At 30.4% G+C, this 22582-nt stretch overlaps 2 protein-coding genes and 4 non-coding genes across 12 annotated transcripts; 3 read left to right on the top strand and 3 right to left on the bottom strand.

The window, feature by feature from the left end:
- The first annotated feature begins 453 nt into the window (after window positions 1–453).
- On the top strand, window positions 454–604 carry LOC137836247 (U4 spliceosomal RNA). Its single transcript, XR_011085226.1, has one exon. It is a non-coding gene; the product is annotated as a U4 spliceosomal RNA (small nuclear RNA).
- Window positions 605–1553: 949 nt separating this feature from the next.
- On the top strand, window positions 1554–1670 carry LOC137836251 (U5 spliceosomal RNA). Its single transcript, XR_011085230.1, has one exon. It is a non-coding gene; the product is annotated as a U5 spliceosomal RNA (small nuclear RNA).
- Window positions 1671–3136: 1466 nt separating this feature from the next.
- LOC137835852 (putative pentatricopeptide repeat-containing protein At1g17630) lies at window positions 3137–6413 on the bottom strand. The gene has a single exon (XM_068644582.1). It carries the CDS (start codon window positions 5462–5464, stop codon window positions 3350–3352), a length of 2115 nt encoding a protein of 704 aa, XP_068500683.1. The 5' UTR covers window positions 5465–6413; the 3' UTR covers window positions 3137–3349.
- LOC137836281 (U4 spliceosomal RNA) lies at window positions 6102–6252 on the top strand. The gene has a single exon (XR_011085237.1). It is a non-coding gene; the product is annotated as a U4 spliceosomal RNA (small nuclear RNA).
- A 1252-nt stretch (window positions 6414–7665) lies between the features above and the next one.
- Window positions 7666–7781, bottom strand: LOC137836248 (U5 spliceosomal RNA). Its single transcript, XR_011085227.1, has one exon. It is a non-coding gene; the product is annotated as a U5 spliceosomal RNA (small nuclear RNA).
- A 1404-nt stretch (window positions 7782–9185) lies between these two features.
- LOC137835851 (receptor-like serine/threonine-protein kinase ALE2) lies at window positions 9186–14927 on the bottom strand. Of its 7 annotated transcripts, none has more exons than XM_068644581.1 (10): window positions 14620–14771; window positions 14356–14539; window positions 13067–13604; window positions 12871–12975; window positions 12644–12751; window positions 12126–12497; window positions 11732–12016; window positions 10443–10841; window positions 9987–10230; window positions 9186–9867 (listed from the first exon to the last, which is right to left on the bottom strand). In XM_068644581.1, exons 3-10 carry the CDS (start codon window positions 13179–13181, stop codon window positions 9510–9512), a joined length of 1986 nt encoding a protein of 661 aa, XP_068500682.1. In that variant the 5' UTR covers window positions 13182–13604; window positions 14356–14539; window positions 14620–14771; the 3' UTR covers window positions 9186–9509. The 7 variants fall into 7 exon arrangements, with proteins under 7 accessions (XP_068500682.1, XP_068500678.1, XP_068500676.1 ...); XM_068644577.1 differs by having other exon boundaries at window positions 13067–13357; window positions 14362–14539; XM_068644575.1 differs by having other exon boundaries at window positions 10443–10844; window positions 13067–13357; window positions 14362–14539; window positions 14620–14752.
- Window positions 14928–22582: the final 7655 nt, after the last annotated feature.

Here is a 22582-nt window from a genome sequence, read left to right as displayed (position 1 = left end):
TATTTTAAGTAGGACTATATTAATACCAAAACCTATTACATAGTATAATGTATAACCTATTATATAGTATGTCTTTTCTTGTTATTTAATGATAAGATGAATCATAAATTAATATATACTTAAATCTCTTATTTTTTTTCAGTATCTCATGAATAGGTTGATTAAGTCTGTATACCCATGTAATAACTTTCAGAAACTAATTAAAAATTAACTACTACAAAGAACAACTCTAATTAATTAGTGTTTTTAATATAAAAAAACATTCAAATATCTTGAACAATAGTTTATGAGGAGATTGGATAAGTATCAAAAATTGAAAAGAAAGGGAGAAATATTGTTGTGGTTGTCACTGCTCAAATCAGCCTCTTAAACTGAAGTCCCGCATCAATTACCACAATTGATGAGAGTCACAGATATTGTAATAAAAGAACTTGTCAGACAACAGTGCAAAGCATCATTGCGCTTGGGGCAATGACGCAGCTAGTGAGGTACTAACCGAGGCGCGTCTATTGCTGGTTGAAAACTATTTCCAAACCCCCTCTTTGACCTAAGTCTATCTTAGGTCTTTGAGAATTTCTGGAAGGGCTTCCTTTGGGATAATGCCCTATAATTATTAAAAGGTTTACTTATTTGTAGTGTTTGTTTAAATAACTTTGTCTTTAGTTTTCTGTAATTATTAATTTAAACCTTTATTTGTTTGTTTAAATAACTTTGTCTTTAGTTCTCTGTAATTATTAATTTAAAGCTTTATTTGATTGTAGTGTTTGTTTATAAAACTTGGAAACTGACATTTCATAAAATTAAATTTAGAGGTCTTACTCCATGATAAGTTTGGTAATAGATGAGAAATCTCCATAGGATTTACCCTTAAGAGCTAAAGTCCTACTTAAAAGTAGGTATCCTTAAAATAGGTATGTAGTTACCCTTAGAGCTAAAGACCTATTTATAAGTAGGTATGTAGTTACCCTTAAGAGCTAAAGACCTATTAAGGTTTATTATTTTGTAGTGTTTATTGAAATAATGTTGAAACTAGAAATCTCATTTTATAAGTTTTACTCTTCATAATATTAAATTATGTGAGTTTGTTAATAGAGTTTAGTGAAGGTCTCCATATAGTACTTTAGTATTGTAGGTATTGTAACATGATAACAATTTCACTGTATAATACTCTGTTATAAAAATATATTTGGGATAAAAACTTAAATTACACTGTAACTATTATAAACAAAAATTATAACATGTTTTTCTCTTTGATAATGTTTCATTATAAAATATTTAATAATATTTTATAGAAAAATGTTTTGTAACTTTATAATAATAGAAAATGAAAATTAATCAAAACTTTATAATATAATATTTGACTTATTTCAAATTTTATATTAAATAAAAGTTAAATTAAATCAAATGATATCAAATAAGTAAAATTAAATGAAATTAATTAATAAAATGACTAAGTTTACATTTCTGACCAAAGTTCACATCGAATGTGATATTGTATGAACACATGTATGATCATAATATAACATCAAATGGTGTAACATTAGTTTTCCTGGAGTCATGTGATAAACACATAGTGAATTATTCTTTCGCCTTTTACTAAAGAATACCGTATGTTTGTCACATTGAGTGACATACGTCTATTTTTGAAAGAGTTCTTCCTGAAAAACTCTGCTATTATAGTTCAAGTTTTGCTCAGTTTAGTTTTTGAAATATTTGTATTTTATTTTTTAGGCGTTTAAAATAAGAAGATTTTAGTGTATTTAAATTTGAGTCATGTCTTGTAAATGGTAGAAATGATATTTTAATATTGATGTTTTCGATTAATAAATGGTTGTGAATAATTGGTATTCAATTCTAATTTCTGATCTCTTCACACATTGCAAAGATTTGTGGAAGGCTTAAGAGAGATTGAGTTGTGTTATGACAAAGTTCTTTTTCTTTGTTCAACCAACTCATAAACATGTTTTAGTTTTTTTCAAATTCAAATACTTTCTTCTTTATCAGTTTGATGTTATTTTTAAATAACATCATTATTCTCATTGGTTGCACAAACCTATTTTCTTGTGGTTGAATAGTTTTTGTTTTTTTAGGGGAAGTGAAACTATTTAGATCATTTGATATAATTTTATGGCTCAACACATTAAACTACATTATGAGTTATAATATGTTCTCCTTGGCTGCAGAAACTTATTTTCCTACATTATTTTTTGGATCATATCCTATGACAAAAGGTGGAAAGATATCACCCACTCAATTGATTCCATCGTTGAATTGTAAATAAAAGATATGTTGTTATTGTTTTAACCGAAGTATATAAAAATGTTTGTTATTGTTTGTCAGTAATAAAACAATATTAAAAATAGTATGTTTAATAGTTGTTAAGCATAAGGTGATATTTTGATATATTAGTGGTTTCACTTTGATTTTTATATTTAGTTTGAGCGAATGGATGTATGGATAACCAAATATTTGTTATGCTACTTCTCCAAATTTCTCCTATAACTTTTCTAACTACTGAATGATTTTTTTTCCTAATATTAAAATTTATATATTTTTTGCAATGTACTTATAAATAACGTACATTATGGCAGAAATTATATTTTATGCATACCGTCGAAGATTCATGATAGTAGGTTTATTTAGAAATAGACATCTCTATAAAACTCTAGAAGTATTTTTCATGCAAAAACTTTTTTTGCTTATTTACTCTTGCTAGTTTGTGATTGAAGTAAAATATTTTCAAATTGGACCATGAATTAAAAATGTCTGGAAAGTTCTATTCCTATTTCTTTGAGCAACCTACATATGTAAAATGAATGTGATAGTTCTACAATAACAGAACAATCCTAAACCCTCATGAAATCTTGGCTTTGCCCTTGATTATATTATAAAACAATTTGAAAACCTTATGACTATCCTCTATTGATTGAACCAGGATTCCATCATCAAAAGGTGTAGTCAGAGCTTCTTACAGGATACTCTTTCAAAAGTAAGTGCATGTCAAAATAATGAGATGAAAATAAAAAAAAAATTATTTTACAAGACCAAAATATTAATTCCAAATTATAAAAAAATAAAATAAAAACTTGCTTACTTTCATGACAACATAAAACATATTAAACCCACTCCAAAACAGGATGAAAGGTAATTGACACTATGCATTAAGTTATGGCAACATATACACTAATACCAAGCCAAAATTTACTAGATAACTCAAATTCAGAGTGCAATTGTCTAGTAGTTCAAGGCATAAGTCATTGCAAAATATAATAATATCTACCCTCTTGGCTCCCAGATTGCAACAAAGAGCAATGAGTGATCATAAACAAATTCTTGACAAAAGCAATTATCAATTATAGTTTTCAGTCGCCATGTGAAGGGCCAATTCTTCAAGGATCACATAAACTTCATCCATACCCAAATGGAGTAAATTACCTGCTGAAAACGTGTAAACTTTCTTTCTCACCTCAATCCAACTCTGACCAGGTATTTTTTTAAGACCTTTTGTCCTTGCCGACATCCTCACTCTTGCGAAGTCATCCCACCTTCCATTTGCAGCATATATATTGGACAGCAGCATGATGCTCCCTGTTATTTTTGACTTCAGAGTTAGAACTTGTGATGCTGTTTCTTCTGCAATGTCCATGTCTTTGTACATTCTACATGAGTTTAAAAGAGCTCCCCAAATATACTCGTTAGGTTCAATAGACATGTTTCGAACAATATCAGTTGCTTCTTTCAAAAGTCCAGCACGACCAAGGAGATCAACCATGCACGCATGATGCTCTACATTAGGCTCAATCTGAAACTTTCTGGCCATCTGATAAAAAATGTTACGACCAGCAGCAACGAGTCCAGCGTGACTGCAAGCAGATAGAATAGCCACAAAAGTGATTTTGTCTGGCTTCATTCCAGCTCTAATCATCGCATCGAAACTTCTTAAAGCATTCTCACCAAGTCCATGCATTCCATAACCTCCAATTAATGAGTTCCACGAAATTAAATCTCTACTCTTAATACTATCAAACACTAATTGTCCTTCCTTGAAGTTCCCGCACTTCATATACATGTTAATCAGACCATTTCCCACCAATATATTATCACCCACCAAGTTCCTAATGGCATAACCATGGAGCTCCCTGCCAACGTTCAATGCAGCTAACTCTGCACAAACTGATAAAACGCAGGAAATTGTCACACAATTGGCCATTACTTTGGAAAGCTGCATTTGCCTAAAAAGTTCCAGTGACTTCTCACCAAGCCCCTTATAAGCAAAGCCACTAATCACTGCACTCCAACTTATAACATTAGGCCTCACCGGGGATTGACCATCTGTATCTGATTTCTCCATCTGCAAAAATGCTGCATAGGCCTCCTCACACAATCCAGATTCAGCATACGACGATATCAAAGCATTCCAACTTACTAGGTTCTTGTTCTTTATATCCAAAAACACCTTTTGTGCATCCCCCAAATGTTGGTGCTTCCCATATGTACCTATCAGCGCATTTTTCACAAACAAATAATCTTCATATCCACCTTTAACAACAAGCCCATGGATTTCTTTTCCCCAGTCAACTTGAAGCATATCAGCACACACAGACAACATCACGGCCAATGCTTCAGCACTGATTTCAATTCTCCTTGTCCTCATAACCTTAAACATCTCAAGAGTTTCGTCATAAAGCCCACATCTAGCATGGCTCGACAAAAGGGAGGTCCACGTCACCGAATTCGGCTGCAAACCTTCCAACTCCATTCTTTTAAAAATTGCAGAAGCACCAAGAGAATCACAGTTGAAGGCATAACCCGAAACCATAGTATTCCACGAGACCAGGCTTCTAACAGACATTCCATCAAACAGTTGGCGAGCATCCTCCATTCGCCCGAGCTTCCCATACATACCAACGAGTTCATTGACGACGTGAAGGTGATTCCGAAACCCCAGCTGCAAAGCATGACAATGGACAATCCTGCAGAGATCAGAGATAGCCAGAGACGAGAAAGCCCGTATTATCAAGGGAAGAGTGAAGCCATCGGGCAAAATTCCAAGCTTTCGCATTTCAAGATAAAGTTGAAGCGCGCGTTGATGGTAGCCATGAGATACATTGGCTCTGATAATGGAGTTCCACAAAAGAAGATGATGGAGTCCCTCAACTGGGGTTGCAGCAAACACTTTGCAAGCGTCAGAGAGAAAGCCAAAACGTGCGTAAACGGCTATGAGGCTGGCGGCCAAAAAGGGTAAACGATGCGCGGCGGTGAGAAGCAATTGGGAGTGAACCTGGCGAGCTTGATGCAGAGTGAGGCAACGTTGGAAAAAGGCGTGGAGGGAATCAACAAGTTCATGACTTTGGGTAACATAGAATCGTTGCGTGTGAAGGTGGGAGATTGAAGGAGAGATCATAAAAATGGGTTGGAATGGTGACAACAGAAAACGGCAACACTTAGAAGCTCTATTCAGCATCAAGCTTTTCAACCATCTTACTCTCTCCCCTTCACACACAGACAAACTATGTACAAATACAAATAATACAACATAATATTATCAATATCTGAAAAACATTAATGTTGTTTGAAATATTTTAAATAAACAGTTATAAATTGAATAAAACATTGAGATATAAGAGGCTGGGGAAAAAAATCTGAAGCTGTAAGAGAAATATGAGATTAGGGGTGTAGACTCTCATTCTAAAGTATGAGAGTGGCTACAGAAAGCTTTTCTGTGTTATCTTTTGACCACATCCAATCCCTTAGTAGGTATTCTCTCCATCCTTTGAGTCGTGAAGTAATTTATACTAAAACCTCTTCATCTTTTTCAGTTTCTCTTAATCTACAATTTGATGTTCTACAATATATACATGTGATTGCATGAGAGAAACCTTTGCTTTTTTAGTGCTTTAAAAACACCTTTTGTTAGACTTGGATAAGTAGAAAACACTTAAAAGAACAGGAGGAATGCTATCTATCATTGGAATATAGCTCGGAAAGTCAGCAAGTGGAAACTGGCCATGATACACTGGCTGAAGTCCCACATTGAATCTATAGTATTAGTTGAGACTGACAAGTGCTAATAAATAACTCGTCCGATGACGTTTGCAATTATCTTTGCGCTTGGGGCAATGACGCAGCTAGTGAGGTTCTAACCGAGGCGCGTCTATTGCTGGTTGAAAACTATTTCCAAACCCCCTCTTGGGCCTGAGTCTATCTTAGGCCTTCGAGAATTTCTGGAAGGGCTTCCTTTGGGATATAGCCCTAAAATTGTTAGTTTGAAATATGTTAATGTTATATAATATATAAGTTTACTGAAGTTTGTCTATTGTACATTTTGTAGCTTGTTTATCTACTCTGATAATTTACCGTTTCATGGATTAATTTTGTACTGACAATTGTCCAAATAATTAAAGGAGTTACAACAAAAAGAAAACATAGTAAACAAAAAACCAAACTCTGATTAATAAAAGTCCATAAAATAAAATTATATAAAATATAAACTCCATAAAATTTAAAGATCAAAGTATATACCCAAAACTCAACAAGTATAAAAGTCCATAAAGTAAGATAAAAGATTATATAAACTCCGTAAAATGAAAAGACCAAAGTATTATATAATAAACTCTAGGGAAAGTAAACCAAGTAAATATATAAACTCCGATAAAAAAAAAGTAATATATAAACTCTAATAAAATAAAAAAACCAAGTAATATAAAATAAACAATATAAACTGATACACACTGATAAATAAAAGTTCTAGGAAGTATATCTTAGGCCTTTGGGACACAGCCCTAAAATGATTAGTTATGAATATGATTATGTTAAGTTATATAATATTTGAGTTCATTGATTAAGTTTCTATGATACATTGTATGGTTTGTTTTAGTAGATCAGAGGATTGATGCTACTCTGATAATTTACTGACAGTTTAATAATAGCTTATTTCTGAACTGACAATTTTTCCATTGAATAAAGGAACTAACCACAAAACGCTATTTAGTATAAGTTCATAAAATAAAATAATGATATATAAACTCTTGAAATAAAAACTCAGCAAGTATCAAAGTCCATAAAATAAGATTATAAAGTCCATAAACTAAACAAAGTAAATATTAGAATCCATAAAATAAACCAAGATTATATAACTCCATAAAATGAAGACCAAAGTATTATATAAACTGAACCCTAAACTCTAGGGAAAGTAAAAAACAAGTAATATATAAACTGAAAATAAATATACAGTCTCAATTAAACAAGTACTATAAACTGATAAAATAGAAAACAAGTACGACACTGATAAATAAAAAACAACTAACACTGATAAAATAAAATGAAAACAACACAAGCAACACTTATTATATAAAAACCCTAAACTAAACCATGAACTCCCGATAAAATAAAAAAAAACCACTGTAATATTTTTATAAACTGATAAAAAATAAATATACAGTCCCAACAAAATAAGAAGTATAAACTCATAAAATAGACAATAAAAAATAAATAAATAGTCCCAACAAAATTAGAAGTATAAACTCATAAAATAGACAATATAAACTGATTAGATAGGAAACAAGTACTACACTTATAAATACAAAATACCTAATCATCTAAGGAAAGTATGTACACAATCCAAGGACTAGCCAAATCAACAAATAAAACTTCCACTAGTTAAGCAGAGTCCTTCAACAGGACTCTTCCAAAAATAGGCGTATGCCATTTGTAGTGACAAACACACGGTATTCTTTAGTAAAAGGCGAAAGAATAATTCGCTTTGTGTTTATCACATGGCTGCGTGAGGATGATAGTCTCAGTCTCCTCGTTTTATTGTATGATCATCAAATCAGACATTACAATACCAGACGATGTGGGTCTTATTAGTAATGTAAACTTGGAGAGTTCACCCTCCCTGTTTTAATACCACAGTCTATTAAGTGAGTGTTTTACAATACTCTACCTCATTTCATTTAACTAAATTGCTCACAAATTTAGTCACGAGATAGTCTGAGAATCTTCTTGGCCGATTTGAATTTACTGTCCTACATTCATGTCTCACTCATCCAAAGCACCACAGAGAGCACTTTTGATAATACAAATACACTGTAATTAACTAATACTATACACTATAATTGATTAGTTGAAAAAACTTCAAAACTTATATTGCATAGCCTTCCAAACAAGAGGCTTCTTATTGCTTGCATTCTCTTAACTCTTCAATTCTCTTAGAGACTTCTGAGCTTGTTACATTCTAAGTTTATGGTTCAACAAGAGTTCAGAATTTAACTTTTTTGGTGAGCTCAATTAGATTAGTTTAATTTGAGGGAATAATAGATGTCTGTTGAGAACCAAATATTTGTTTTCGTATTACTTTTCTAAGTTCTAACTGAATTTGTTGAATTTTTTTCTGGTATTTTGAATTTCAATTTTTCTATAATGTACTGATAAATAAATTATGGCAGAGAACACATATTCGGCACATACAACTGAAAATGAATGCAGAGTAGGCACTATATTGAAGTATTTTCCACACAATTTGTATTTTTTGTCAAACTTTACTCTAGTTTAGTTTTGTGTTTGAAGCAGAATGTTTTTGAATTATACCATGAATTAAAAATGTCCGGAAAATTTTTATTGCTATTTTTCTAAGCAATCCACATCTATATAATGAATGTGATGTTCCTATGATAATGACATAACAATCAGAATAATCAACTTCTTTCCGAGTAGAATCTTGAGCAATGCTACCTCTTTGTCCTCAATTATATCAGAAAATTATTTGAAAACCTTATTATGTTGTCTGCAAATTCCTTTACAAAGAAGTGTATCAACTTCTTCTTGTACAAAAAGATTTATTATCTTAATCATTTGTGGCATCTGTGTAACTGTAAACTCTTCATGCCATCCAAATCTTCAGTTTTTGTGTGTGAGAATATCACCTGTTTTGAGTTCAGAACTAAAACCAAAGCTATTAATGCATGTCCCTATCAGGTGTCTGCACCCCAAATTTACCAAGAGTAAATTAGAATGAAGGTGTTATTTCATCCAAAATTTAACCACCAAAGTTGTCATTAAGATCTGTATGAAATAAAAACTAGTAACTTTCATTAAGACCAACCAAAAGAAAGAAAGGAACCTTACAAAAAGATTGGAGTCCACAAAAATTAAACTACAGTAAAAGTCTTTTAATTATACTGGAATTTGGACAAAAGAAGTAATCTGCATTTGGAAATTAAAATCAATTTATATGTGTTTCATGTCTGATTTTTACTTCAGCATAGGTCTCAAATTTCTGTTCTTCAATTGTAACATGAATAGATCACTTTTTTCAAGTACATGTTTTACTCCTAAAGTTTGTAACATCAACTTCTAATCCATGATAATAAGTAACAATAAACAAATTCCTTGCCCCTTTTGGGCATTGCTTATGATGACAATATTGCTACCTTGGTTCTCATAACTATGTTGGAACACTCTTGTTGCAAGATCAATTGCAGGGTCCTCTTCTAAAAGACTTTAGGGTCTTACAGAACTCTTGTTTCCTCAAACTCACTGCATACCAGTGTCAAGGCCTGAACAACTTCACCCATAAAAGGACGCTGTGTGACTTCTGGTTGCACGCACATGGATGCAATTGCTGCAACCTTTACAATGGTATCAACAGAAACACTAGGCTTCATAACTGGGTCTATGATCTTCTGCAAACCCTCCTTGCTTGTAAGAAGTGGACGAGCCCAAGCAACAAGGTTTTCTTGACCTGGTGGCTGCGACAAATCCACAGGCTTTCTTCCACTTAGAAGCTCAAGGAGAACAACTCCATAGCTGTAAACATCACTTTTGACAAGAAGATGTCCCGTCATTGCATATTCAGGAGCTACGTAGCTTCAAAACAAGATGCCATTGAGACAAAATCAGTAGTGCATTGCAAGCTCGTTAATTTGACTATCATGTCCATGACCCAAAAAATCATCAATATAAAAGGTCTAGGAAGAAATTGTTACCCAAATGTTCCAATAACATGTGTTGAGATGGGCTTGTTTCCCTCCTTCAATGTTGTTCTGGCCAAGCCAAAATCTGAAACTTTGGGTATAAAATCATATTCCAGTAAGATGTTGCTGGATTTGAAGTCCCTGTGTATGACACATGGATTACAATCTTCATGAAGGTAGGCTAATCCTCTAGCTGCACCAAGTGCAATCTTCATCCGGGTATTCCAATCAAGTGGTTCTGTTTCCTTGTCAACACCTAGCGACAAGTTAGAGCATTCAGAAGTCAGACTCTTAAGAATTGGCTTTCAAAAGTGTTGATGACTTTTTTTTTTATTAAAGGTCTTATGTTAGACATCATTATGAAACTTAACATTTCAGTTCGACTGACATCTCAAGTAACAACAATCATCTGTCATCACATGAAAAAAGAAAAGTGTTGATGACTTTGTCATCAGTGACTTTGCTTACCATGTAAGTGGGATTCCACGCTGCCATTAGGGACAAGCTCATAGACTAAGCAGCGATTCTGTTTTTCTGTGCATATACCTATCAGTTTAACTAAATTCCTATGGTGCAAGCAGCTAAGCATCTCTGATTCTGCAAAGAATTCATGGTCACCATGCTGGTCATCCCTTTTGAGAATCTTCACAGCCACCTCTCTGCCATCATTTAAGTCACCTTTATAAACAAGACCAAAGCCACCTTTTCCTAGTATGCTCGAAGAATTGAAGTTATTTGTTGCTTTCTCGATTTCGTTCAAAGTAAATATTTTAACTGATCCTGCATGGATCAATGTTCCAGAACTGAAGGACATTGATCTAGAACCTGGCATGCTCGCATAAATCAATGACCTAGCACTGGCAGTACCTGCTTTGGACATATTCATGATGAATTCCACTGTCAACTACTTGAATATGGAGACTCTCAAATAAATAGCTAAAATGAAGATTTTTCAAGCAGTGTCTGGATAAATCCCAAAAAACAAAAGACTAAATGAGCATTGTAACCAGAAAACCTGAAACTAACACTTCAAACTTCATGAAGTAGTTTAAAGTGAGTAAAGCATCAATTTTGTCCATGAAATTTGATCTTCTAAAATTACCAAAAAGTAAAGGTACTCCTCAACATTTGCAACGACCAGTCAAGTATTTCAAGCAGTAAATTAGATTTAGATGTACAAAAAACTATGCACATACCACTAGCCACCACACCTGCTACTGCAACCCATGTAAAATACAAATAATACAGCACAATATAATCAAACATCCCTCAATACAATTTAGGTTGAAGAAAATATTTATAATTGAAACTGACATTGCAGAACCCTCCCAACCCAACAGAAACACTTTTTCCAAAATAAGTGTATGTCATTTAAAAGTAATAAACACAGTTTTGTTAAGTAGAAGATGGAAGAATAGTTCTGAGTTAGTCACATGACTCCCTATGAAACATTTATGACGCCCTTTTATTTTGTGGTGAAAGCAGTTCACTTGCTTTTAGAATACCGTTTGATATGAGTTTTGGTCTGAAACATAGACACTCACAATATTGGTACTGTCCTCCTCATCTGGGGGTACCCCACAATCAATATTTCCATTTTAAAGATTTCGAAACAAAGTACAGAAGTATTTCTAATTGCATGAAAGAAATCATCATGACACTTATTTGTTTAAAGAAATGATAGAAAACAAAAGTTTTCCTATTACGGTATCTAAAGTATCATCAAGACTTTGACGGAATCAGTACTTTTAAGTTACCTGATCGCTTTGAAGTGGATGGAATTTTGGCATCTGGAATATGTTCAGGTTCAAGAGTGCAGGAACCGCATTTCGTTAGAAAAAACCATACAAATCCAATGAATAGAAAGAAGGCAGTAAAAGATGACAGGATGATCATAATAACCACTCTTCCACCACTCCCTTCTTTTTGCTTCCTTGAGATATCTACTCCTAGAGGTTTCATCATTGTTCCATTGTTGTCGTGACTGGGGTATGGTTCAACATCTATACCGTCAACATTTGAAGGTGGAGATGGTGGAAGACCTGAATATGTTATCCAAAAAAAAAATGAAACCAAATATACTTACATTTATTGACTTCATATAATGCTAACAAAAAATGGTATTAAGAAAATTATGTTAATGTATATAACCTGGATAATGAACATAGAGCACTTCATAGGCACCAAAGGTAGAAGCATCATTGAGAATCTCTCTCTGCCAGAATTTCTTATATATTAAAAAAGCTGTTGTATCATCAAATTTCACTCCTTGGGGTACCAAGTTTATGAGAACAGTGGTTTTCTCAAGCTGCTGAATAGTTGCATCGGCTCCCACAATGCGTACTTGATTATGGTTCAGCAAAACACTAGCTGCAATTTCTTTGGCCAGCTTGGAAACCAAAGGAAAAAACTTGTATATTGCAATGCTGATGCAAAGTTTAACTTGGAGTGGCCAAACACAACCACAAGGTGATCCAGGAAGTGTATATGTCAAGGGCTCAGAGCATGTCAGAGACATACAATCTAAAGATCAATTAGGAATAAGATCAATACACATATATTGCATAACTTGGTGGGATTATTGAAGAGAAGGAATCAATGTAAAGATGTAATATAAAGATCCTCTAAAATTTTGAAGTTGCAGGATAAAGTGTAGACTATAGTAATACCTTTGTTAGGCGGTGGAGATGGTAGAACCAAAGCGTATGCTGGTGGTGGAGTCCTTGTCTTCTTCACTGATGAACCTAGAGGTGAAATTCTAGGTGAAGTAGAGGGCACTGATGGTGATGGACATAGCATGCCACAAAGAATGAGGTGCTAAATCTAATTAGCAATCAAGGTAGACAAGACATAATAAACAAAAGTAAGAGAAATGACCGAAATGAATGTTTAATACCATTCAAGTGGTGTGATAGAACTATTGGTGCTGGTGCAGGTGCATGTAAATCCCGGCTCATAGGTGAAGAGAATGAATGTTGTGATTTGAAGACAGGAGGAGGACCTAGGTAAAGAGAATGAATGTTGTGATTTGAGGTTTTCAAGGCAAGAAATGTTGAAATTGTGCATGAACTTTGTTTTTCAGATAATCAAACCTTGTTGAGTATGAGGGTTGATTGGAAAGGTTGGTCCAGGAGCTTGGTTGCTGAACTTTCTTCTGGAATGGTGATGCTTGTGGTGTGGAATTGGAGAGTCCATGGAACTGTGCATCCATTTCCTTTTGGTGAATGATTGGGAAGGTGAAAGTTCAATACTTCTGGGAATTCTAGAAGATGCCTTGGAAGGTGGAAGTGCAGTAGTACTAGCAGGAACTCCAGTAGGTGACTCTGTAGGTGGGGATGCAATGCTTGAAGGGCTTCGGATTCTCGAATGGTGCAAATAACTGGCTAAAGAATTTAAAATTTAATTTGAATAATCTTAAGTTTGAACATGGTAGAGAGGAAGTTATAAACTATTAAATAAGTTGAAGTAATGGAACAAAAAAAGGTTGAAAAAAAACTGCACAGGTGGCTCTAGTTATTTAGATTGGTGGGTTTAGTTCTGTGGGTTGAATGAATTGTGGCTTCAATTGCATTGCTTGTTTTTGCCTGTCAAAGCAAAGACAAAATGCAAGGCTTTTCTGTATATTTCACTCTAAAAGAATATTTCACAATCTTCAACCTGTTATGAGGGTATAAAGAGATACTAAGAAAGCTAAATTACTGAGACTAACTGCTCAGATTCATTCATCTGAACTTTTTTTTCTCTTTTCTAGTCCATTCTAAAATCACAGCCAAAGAAGTATTTTCGCAATAATGCTAAATTTGACATGGTGAACAAAAAAAGTGAGAGACCTGCTGCTTATATATGCTATCATCTGTGCCTAGAATGGCAAGTCAACACACTAGTAGTGACTCTAAACAAATCCAAAGAGTTTAAACCTAAATTATCTGCATAGTTAATATTTGAAAAATTCTCTTCAAGTGACAACTTTTTTGTATATAATTCGAAAACTAGTCTCAATTAAATAATCAATGAGTATTCAAACGAAATTATTGCATTGCTGTAGTATAACAGACCAGCATACTTAGGTCTTAATTTAGTGCTTTGTTCTTCACTTCAACAATGAACACACTCAGTGAAGATTAGCAAAAGAGAAAAGGGTGGAACTAACACAAAGCTCATTTATAAATTCACAGTCTCACAGAGAATCAACAAGAAATAAGGGAACAGTTTCCCATCTGTTTATTTTGCAGCATAAACAAGGGAACAGTTCCCAAACAAACAAACACCTTAAATGTATAATGAACCACCATTCATGTTCAACAATAATTTATGAGCTACTGAAATGAATCATACATGCAGCAGAAGTATAAAGCCACTTATCAGAACATGTAAATGAAGCTCATACCAGTATATTCATGAAGCTGGGGTGTACATATAACAAAATGTAGCTTAATTATCAGGAAAATAAGCTTCAACCCCATTCTGAAGATCTTTCACCGACAACCCAAGGAGGGTAAAATTGAAGTGAGGTTGTTTGGAGTTAGCAGCAGCATATAGGGTGAAGCACAGTAAGGGACAGCCTCCTATGAAAAAGACTAAAATATAAGCAAACCGACAGTGGTAACCAAATTCATAGGAAATGGTTTAGGAAGGAGACACGCACGCTTCCTATTTTCATGGGAAATGACAGTTTTATTGTTCTTCAGAATAACTGAGCAGTGAACTGAGAAAAGATAAAACCAAAAAAACACCACAGTACAATCAAAGAATAACTTCTCTGCAAGAGGGTTGGTGGGGTTGGAGTTGTGTTAGTGTGGTTTGATTTTAAGAGAGGGAAGAGGCAAAGTACTGAATGACATAAACATTGACTGAAGAATTAACTGTGTGAATTGCATGTGCATTGGTTGAACCAAATAAATAACATGACATCATTTGACTTTCTTTCTAGTTATTATGATTCACCCAGAACATGATCCACTTTTGCTTCTTCCTTTAATTTATATAACTTACAAAACTCATTCATTTTTTTGAGTATATTTTAGCTTAAAGATTAATGGAGGCATATTTCTTGTCTGTTTCTTGGTAATCGTCTATTTTGTTTATGAGTCGTTTGATTTGAACTTCACTTTGTAACACTTCCCAATAATGATAACTATCACACAAGTCCCAAACAACACTTCAACCTTTTTTATGATGTTAAAAGTCATTTTGTTGATTCAACTTTACGTGAAAATATAGCACCGACATTTTTCATGAATGAGATCTTGAGTTTCAACCTTTTAAATGAAAAAAAAAAAGGTTTTTAGAGAGTCTTAGTCTTTTTTATTGATCTGTCTGATTTAACCAAGTTAGTGAACATTCATGTCTTCAAATACCCAACAGTTTTATTGCGACGAGTTATGAGGTTAGATAGGAATTTAATTCACAAATCAAAATTATTTTAAATTTGTCCTACTAAAAATATTATTCATTTGATTCGATAGTGTTAAAGCTAAGTACATGTACTTGTGATTATTAATAAAGTTTTCTCATATAAATTATATTTGTTCTCACAAGAGGTTATAAGAGGTTCGAAACGTCTTGGTTCTTTCTCTATCTCTTTGTGTTACTACTGATTCTTGTTAATGATATTGTAAACGAGGTTTTAGTCAATGCGGGTAAGGTACATGTAAAGTTACTTTGATGTCTAAGTTAGAGCTCAGTATAAGGTAGGTGAGAGTAATAACTACTCTTCAATGTTGGTGTGTACATTTATAAGATCATGATAGGCCTCTAACACTAGGCCTAGATTAGAACATGTTATCAAGTTAACATCGAAGTTTAGATAACATTCCATATTTTGATTGTGTTAATGACAAATTCTCCATACACCTCCATATCTTCCTCATGCATCTCCATATTTTTTAAAATTTCAACAATATCCTTCTGAGTATGGTGGTGTTTTCTTCTCATTTTCAAGTGGTAGTGGTGGTTGCTTGTGATGGTTGCATGTGGTGGATGATGGTGAACATTGGTAGTTGAGGTAAGTTTTGTAGTGTTTTTACTGGTGGTGGTTGTGTTTTCGTTCACTTATTTTTCTATTGTTTTGGAAGTCAAAAAAAACCAACAATGTGCAAAAATGGAGTACAAAACTAAAAAAAAATTATCTTCATACTGAAAAATATCCAATACAACGAATCTTCTCGTCAACTCTTTCACACAGTTCAAATAGCAAATTTGTTATCTTAAATATTGTAATTGGAGAAGAATAGAAGTATTGCAACTAGAAGGAAGGTATGAGGTGTAGCTTCATTTTGAGTTATTTAATTTTTTTACAAATGTTAAAAATGACTTTTTACAATTAATATGGAGATGCACATGAAGATATAGGGAGGTGAAAGAGAAGTTGTATGCGTTAATTATACTGTATTAAATAACATTTGTTGGATCTATGAAAATTATATTCACATCACTTATATAATATTTAGTTAATGATCTTGACCAGGATAACAGTCTCGTACAATATCAACAAAGTTAATAGATATTTCAAAAAACTAATATAAAAACATATTTCTTTAACCAATTTAATCAACTATATGATTGATTAATTAGACCTCTTTAAAATCAAGTATCCAATTTATTGATCAAAGATTGAAGAAAATCTATCAAAAAAATTGAATAAAAAATAATGGTAAAACGTAAACTGATATTTAAAAATAATATTGTTTTCTTTCAAAAACATTCTTTGTGTAAAAAAATATTTGTTTTTAAGGTTCACATATATGAATCGTTACCATGTACCTATGTAAAACACTTAATATAAACATTTTATGCTAATTTAGAAATTCACCCAACTTGATTTTCTGTAGTTTTATCTTGATTATTATTTAATATAGTATATGATAAATCATATTTACCAATTCGTTGTCTAGACTAATTTTAAAATATTGTGTACAAAAGGTAAGTGTTGTGTATATAATTATTTTGTTACAAAAGTGGAAAGAAGTTTTATTTGAACAATTTTGATAAATAGAAAACATAAATATCTTTCTAAATAAAATCAAAATGTAAATGTGTAGAAAATAAGATGACATTTAAGTATATTGTAAAAGTTTACATAATTATAAGGTCATATGTGCATAAATGTGTAATACATAATACTACTATTTTTATCTGAAGTTTTTAACGGTGAATTGGAACTAAAAAATTAGTTATTTCATAAACTTTGCTCTCCTTAAAATCTTTCAATCTACTTAACTTAATAAATAAGTTGGTAAACTAGTTTTATTAAATTTTGGAGACACTTTAATTGTTTATTAATGATCTTGCTTCTTTGATTGAAAATGGTCAAAATCTAATATACTTTCTCAATATTGTAATTTCATAAAAATAGGCATAAATAAATTTTTTTATGAATTTTAATCAATATTCAAAGTTATAAAAAATTATATTCATATCAACTGATTGAGTGGTCGAATTTTACTGATTTTCATCTTAGATATAGAATAAATTATGTTTAAAGTAGAATATTCAGCTGAGTATTATAAAGATTTGTATATCTAAGAGCCATTATGTTATTAATTTTAAATAAGAATTGTTCTTTGTTTGATTATTATGCTAATTATTTGATTTTGTTAATTTCACAAAAAGTTTTTAAGTAAAATTAGAGACATATTATTATAACAGAAATACGATAATGAGAAAAAAAGTTCCTTATAATTTTATTATAGATTGTTATTTATGTTAGTATTATTGTAACTAAGACAATAATTCCTATATATATATAATTTTTTTATTAGATAAAGATTTACTTCTTTCATTTCTTTTTAAATATCCGTTCTAAATAAAAATGTATTCACAACAAGAAAATCATGAAATAGAAATCAATTTTTAGAGACCAAAATAGTTACTTACAATAGTAACTAAATTAGAGACCATTTTAGAAACTAAATAAAAAATTAGTTTCTAAATTAGTTTCTATTATTGTTAAATAGTTTTTAAATTGGTATCTAATTAGCAACTAAAATTTTAACTACCAATTATTTAGTCTCTAAAACCTTGATTGCTAATTAAATACCAATTTAGAAACTATTTAATAATAATATAAACTAATTTAAAAACCAGTTTTTTATTTAGTTTCTAAAATGATATCTAATTTAGTTATTATTGCAACTAATTATTTTTATATCTAAAAATTATTTTCTATTTCATGATTTTCTTGTATTGATTGTTTTTATCCGTTATTTTTAAATATTTAAATTTTAAAAGATTATACATAGAAAGTGTTTCTTTAGTTAGGGAAAATGGTTTTCTAGTTGGTAGAAAAAGTGATTTTTCTAATGTGTTACAAATAAATCTTTGGAACACATCAAGTAAAGAAAACATAATTTTATTTTATTTTCACAAAACTTTAAGATTTGTTTATGGACATTTTTTTTTACTCGTCAAAAAAATTATAAAAGAGTTTGGTCTCAACATATATAAACACAGAATCTTCATATTACTATATGAAATTTTAAAAACTCAATAACATCCATTCTATATGAAATTCAATTTTTTAAAAAATTTTATTCTTGAATATGAAATTCTTTTTTTTTTTTTAAATTTTATTCTTGTATTCATAAAAATAAACTTATGAATGCATTACAATATTATAAACACAATAGTACTCGTTTTTTTTTCTCGATTAAATACTGTACTATTTGAATGTGATTGATTAAAAGATCGACATTATTTCGATAAAAAAATGAATTTATGCTCCTTGATTACTTTTTATATTTAAGTCAATATTTTAGAAGTTTTTATTTTGTTTTTTATATAAAATATTTTTTGAAATGTGATGTTGTGAGAATTTTTTATGGTTTTTATCTTAGGTAAATAAGTAATTTCGATTTGTTATATAAATATGTTTTTATATGATTTCTAAAAATAAAAATAAATGAAAAATATTATAAAAAGAAACAAAAATTAATAAAAAAAAATATTATTTTATGTAATACATGTAACACTGATATTTCAATGAAATCATTTTGGAAACCACTCCAAAACTTTCAACCTTTCAAAATACCTAACAAAAAATAAAAATTACTTTTATGAATAAATAATATATGTAAGTAAAAGAAAGTAGTGATAGAAAAAAAATATTAAAAAAATTGTAGAAGAAGATTTGGTAGTTGGTTTGCATCTAACCCTCCATCATAGAGAGTGGGCATTTGGTAGCCTCCAAAAAATCAAATATTAATAAATTCTCACTTCTGTCGGTGAAGTTGCCTCAACTTTAACATTGCATTCTTTTTTCAACTTTATTATATTAATCATACAACACATATAAATAAATAAATAAAAAGTTTTTTACATCTTAACAACCCAACGTCTAAGAGTAAATTACTCTATATTATATACCATAGCTCAAAGTAGAAAAAAAAATTATTTTTTTTTACTGAAAAATGAGATTAGAAGGAAATTAAGAAATTTTAACACAAACCTTCTAATATGTGTCTAAATTATTTGTTGATGGTGTTGAAATTCATTGATAACGCACTTATACATAATTTTAGAGTTTAAATTTAGGTTTTTGGGTGGTAATACACAGATTTTTGAAATATTAAAAAATATTTTTTTTTAAATATTGGAACTAATGTATTTTAAAGACACAGTGAATAAACAATACCAAAAACTTAAAAAAATAAATCTAAATCCATAAATTTATAGTTAAAAGCACTTTGAATAAAAATAGGCCTGGGATTTAGGAAGTGTGATATTTTTCACTTTTCAAAATATAAAAGTAAAAGAAATTTTTTTAGATGTTTTTAATTTAAAGAAAAGACATATTTCTGTATTTATACAATATTTATTCATGAAAAAAAATTATGTTTGTACGAAAATAAAATTTATCTTTTAATTATATTTAAAAATTTAAGTCTCTAATGATATGATAATTAAAAACTAAAAATCAATTTTATTATTTTATTATTTTTATTGACTAAAGAGTGGTTTCTAGAATATATTAGAAGTGATTAAAAATAGCTTATAATTATACAAATTAAAAAAAAAATTATCTCTAAATAAACAAGTATTTTTTTATGATCACTAGTTACTAAAAATATAGTGTTTAATTGTATTATAAATATTATTATTATAAAAACTAATTTTCATATATCAATAATTTTTAATTTGAAAAATAATATCTAAATTAATTATTGTAATCCTTAATAATATTTTATTTTTTAATTAGTTGATATTTAATACTTTTGGATCATGACTATTTAAATGGATATATGAAAAAAAGTGAATTATAAGTCAATCATAAATATATATATATATATATATATATATATATATATATATATATATATTATCACCTCTAATTCATAATCTTTGTGTTAATGAATTTACGAGTCTTTTTTCTTTATACATTACTTACCTCAAATATCTCGATGTAAATTTATTTCTTATAATCTCAATTCTAAAATCAAGCCATAAGAAATACTAACTCTAATACATAAAAAATATTTTTTCCACTCATAATCAATTTCTACAATTCTATCTGTGTCCTCAATGTGAACTAAAAAATTTCAACCGTATATTAAATATTAGTTATATTTTATAATAACATATTTGAAAACATAATTGTGTTTTCTTTAGAAAATTTTAAGTGTTATATTAATTGCTTCCAATAATCTTCAATTATCCATGATCTATGGTCTACATTCAAATACAAAAGTCACTCTATTGTTCCTTATTATATTAATATAAAAATATAACTAATTAAAATTAATTTAATTGGAGGTAGTCTATACATGGAATCTCAAAGGGAAACGGGTTAAGATTCACTCAAAACAATATATCATAAATATATGACAAATTTTAGCAATATAAAATATAAACTTTAAAAAACTTAAACAATATAATTTATCAGTGGATAACATTCAGACTCAATACCAGTATATTTAACATACCAAAGGTATACAAAATTACAACATGATACATTAATAGAAAATGGAATAACATATTAATTTTGGAATCAAATGCCTAACTTTCCCAATACAACTTTTTTTCCCTAAAGTTTTGTTTAATTTCTAACACATAAAGTTTCTAACATATATACATTATTTTAAAAAAATATAACGGGTATTTCTATGTACTGAATATTTAGAATATGTATTTGTAATATAAATTTGATAAACAAAAATGATTTTTTTGACCCCCATACTCCGTATACCCCAATAAATATTAATATTTTTTTAATTTTGAAAATTATTTTAACATTTTGCATTTTAATTATATTTTCATTAAGGATTTTTTTTTAATTACGAATATTAATATTTTGTAGTGGGTGTAAAGTGGAACAGCGTGTCAAAATATCACCACCCTTTCATAAATATATAGTACCTACAAATACTAGTGTATATTTTTTTAGCATTTTAAAAGTATGCTTGAAGACTTGAAGACCTTGATAGGATAGATGGTGATTTTTTTATGTGTCTTATCATTCCTTTCAATCTTGAGGATTGGTATGGTAAGATGTAGAGTCTGAAAAATACCTGCAGGTTACGTGTTGAGCAGGTTGACCTTGATCACTTTCTGTATAAGGATTGAGATACTTATGAAGTGTCTTGAAACACATCTAAAGTGTCTTGGGACACTCCCGAAATGTCTCATTTTATTTTATTTATTATTTGTTGATAAAAAAACTTGAAAACTTTGAGGCAATGGGGTTGGTAACAACATAAGTAATGTGTGGAAGAAGAAGTGGTAGTGGTAATGAGAGACAAGGACATTGGAGATGGAGGGATACAACGACATTGGAAGTGGAAGGATGCAACGAAGAGAAAGAAGAAGATAAAAGGGTGAGAGAGCTGGTTAGAAATGGAGGGAGAGAGGTGAATGAGACTTGTCAATGCAAAAAACAAAGAAATAGTGCATGATAGCATCATTTATTGCTGTAAACGGCGCTCATTAGCTACTTCAATAAATATCTTCATTGACTATTAAGATAAGGTAGAAGAAAATAGGATTTATTAAAAAAAATTAATTTATTTTTCTTTCATCTTATGATTGTAAAATATTATAACTTCCTTAAGATAATATTGTTATGTATTATTCATTTTGAAGTTTGAAGTCCATCATGTAGGTGTCTCAAAAGATTAAGGGAGGAAAATGTATTTAATTTGCGATAGTCTCGATTTTTAAGCGATGTGAGATTATTTGGCATATTGAAACAAGTTTTCAGTCGAGAGTTAAGGAAACACGGGTTCGTCTTTGGAACCTCGTTTCGATTCTCACAAACGGAGTTAGTGTTTCGACAAGTCTGTTGAGATGACATCACTAGAATAAATCACTGCATCCGAGAATTTGTTCGTTTTGGAACTAAGAGTTTTATCATAATTTTATTCTTAATTACCTTTGAGACGCATTTTAAAAACAAAACTAGGATAGAGTTCGAGTTCTAAAATAAATAATATATTTGAATGTGATGATTGATCATATCAATATTATTTCAAAGACTTGAGGTTGAAACAATAACATTCATAAATTAAACAAAAGATGAGTGAAATTGATCTGAATCTTAATATATGTCATATGTATAGTTCAACATAATTATATTAAAACAAAGTGATAATTTTTGTTTGTTTGAATTTAACATT

This window comes from Phaseolus vulgaris, chromosome 5 (genome assembly GCF_000499845.2).
Source record: "Phaseolus vulgaris cultivar G19833 chromosome 5, P. vulgaris v2.0, whole genome shotgun sequence".
In the NCBI taxonomy this organism is placed as follows: domain Eukaryota; kingdom Viridiplantae; phylum Streptophyta; class Magnoliopsida; order Fabales; family Fabaceae; genus Phaseolus; species Phaseolus vulgaris.
Note: the sequence above shows the minus strand (reverse complement) of the source record. Positions and strands in the feature narration are given on the sequence as shown.

Excerpts from the sequence above, each read along its gene's own strand:
- LOC137835852 (XM_068644582.1), bottom strand. The coding sequence starts at position 5,464 with ATGCTGAATAGAGCTTCTAAGTGTTGCCGTTTTCTGTTGTCACCATTC.
- LOC137835851 (XM_068644575.1), bottom strand. The coding sequence starts at position 14,437 with ATGGGGTTGAAGCTTATTTTCCTGATAATTAAGCTACATTTTGTTATA. Across the intron at positions 12,498-12,643 it reads ATCTCCACCGCCTAACAAAG|ATTGTATGTCTCTGACATGC; the intron begins GTATTACTATAG and ends ATTGATCTTTAG. Across the intron at positions 12,017-12,125 it reads GCTCTATGTTCATTATCCAG|GTCTTCCACCATCTCCACCT; the intron begins GTTATATACATT and ends TAACATATTCAG.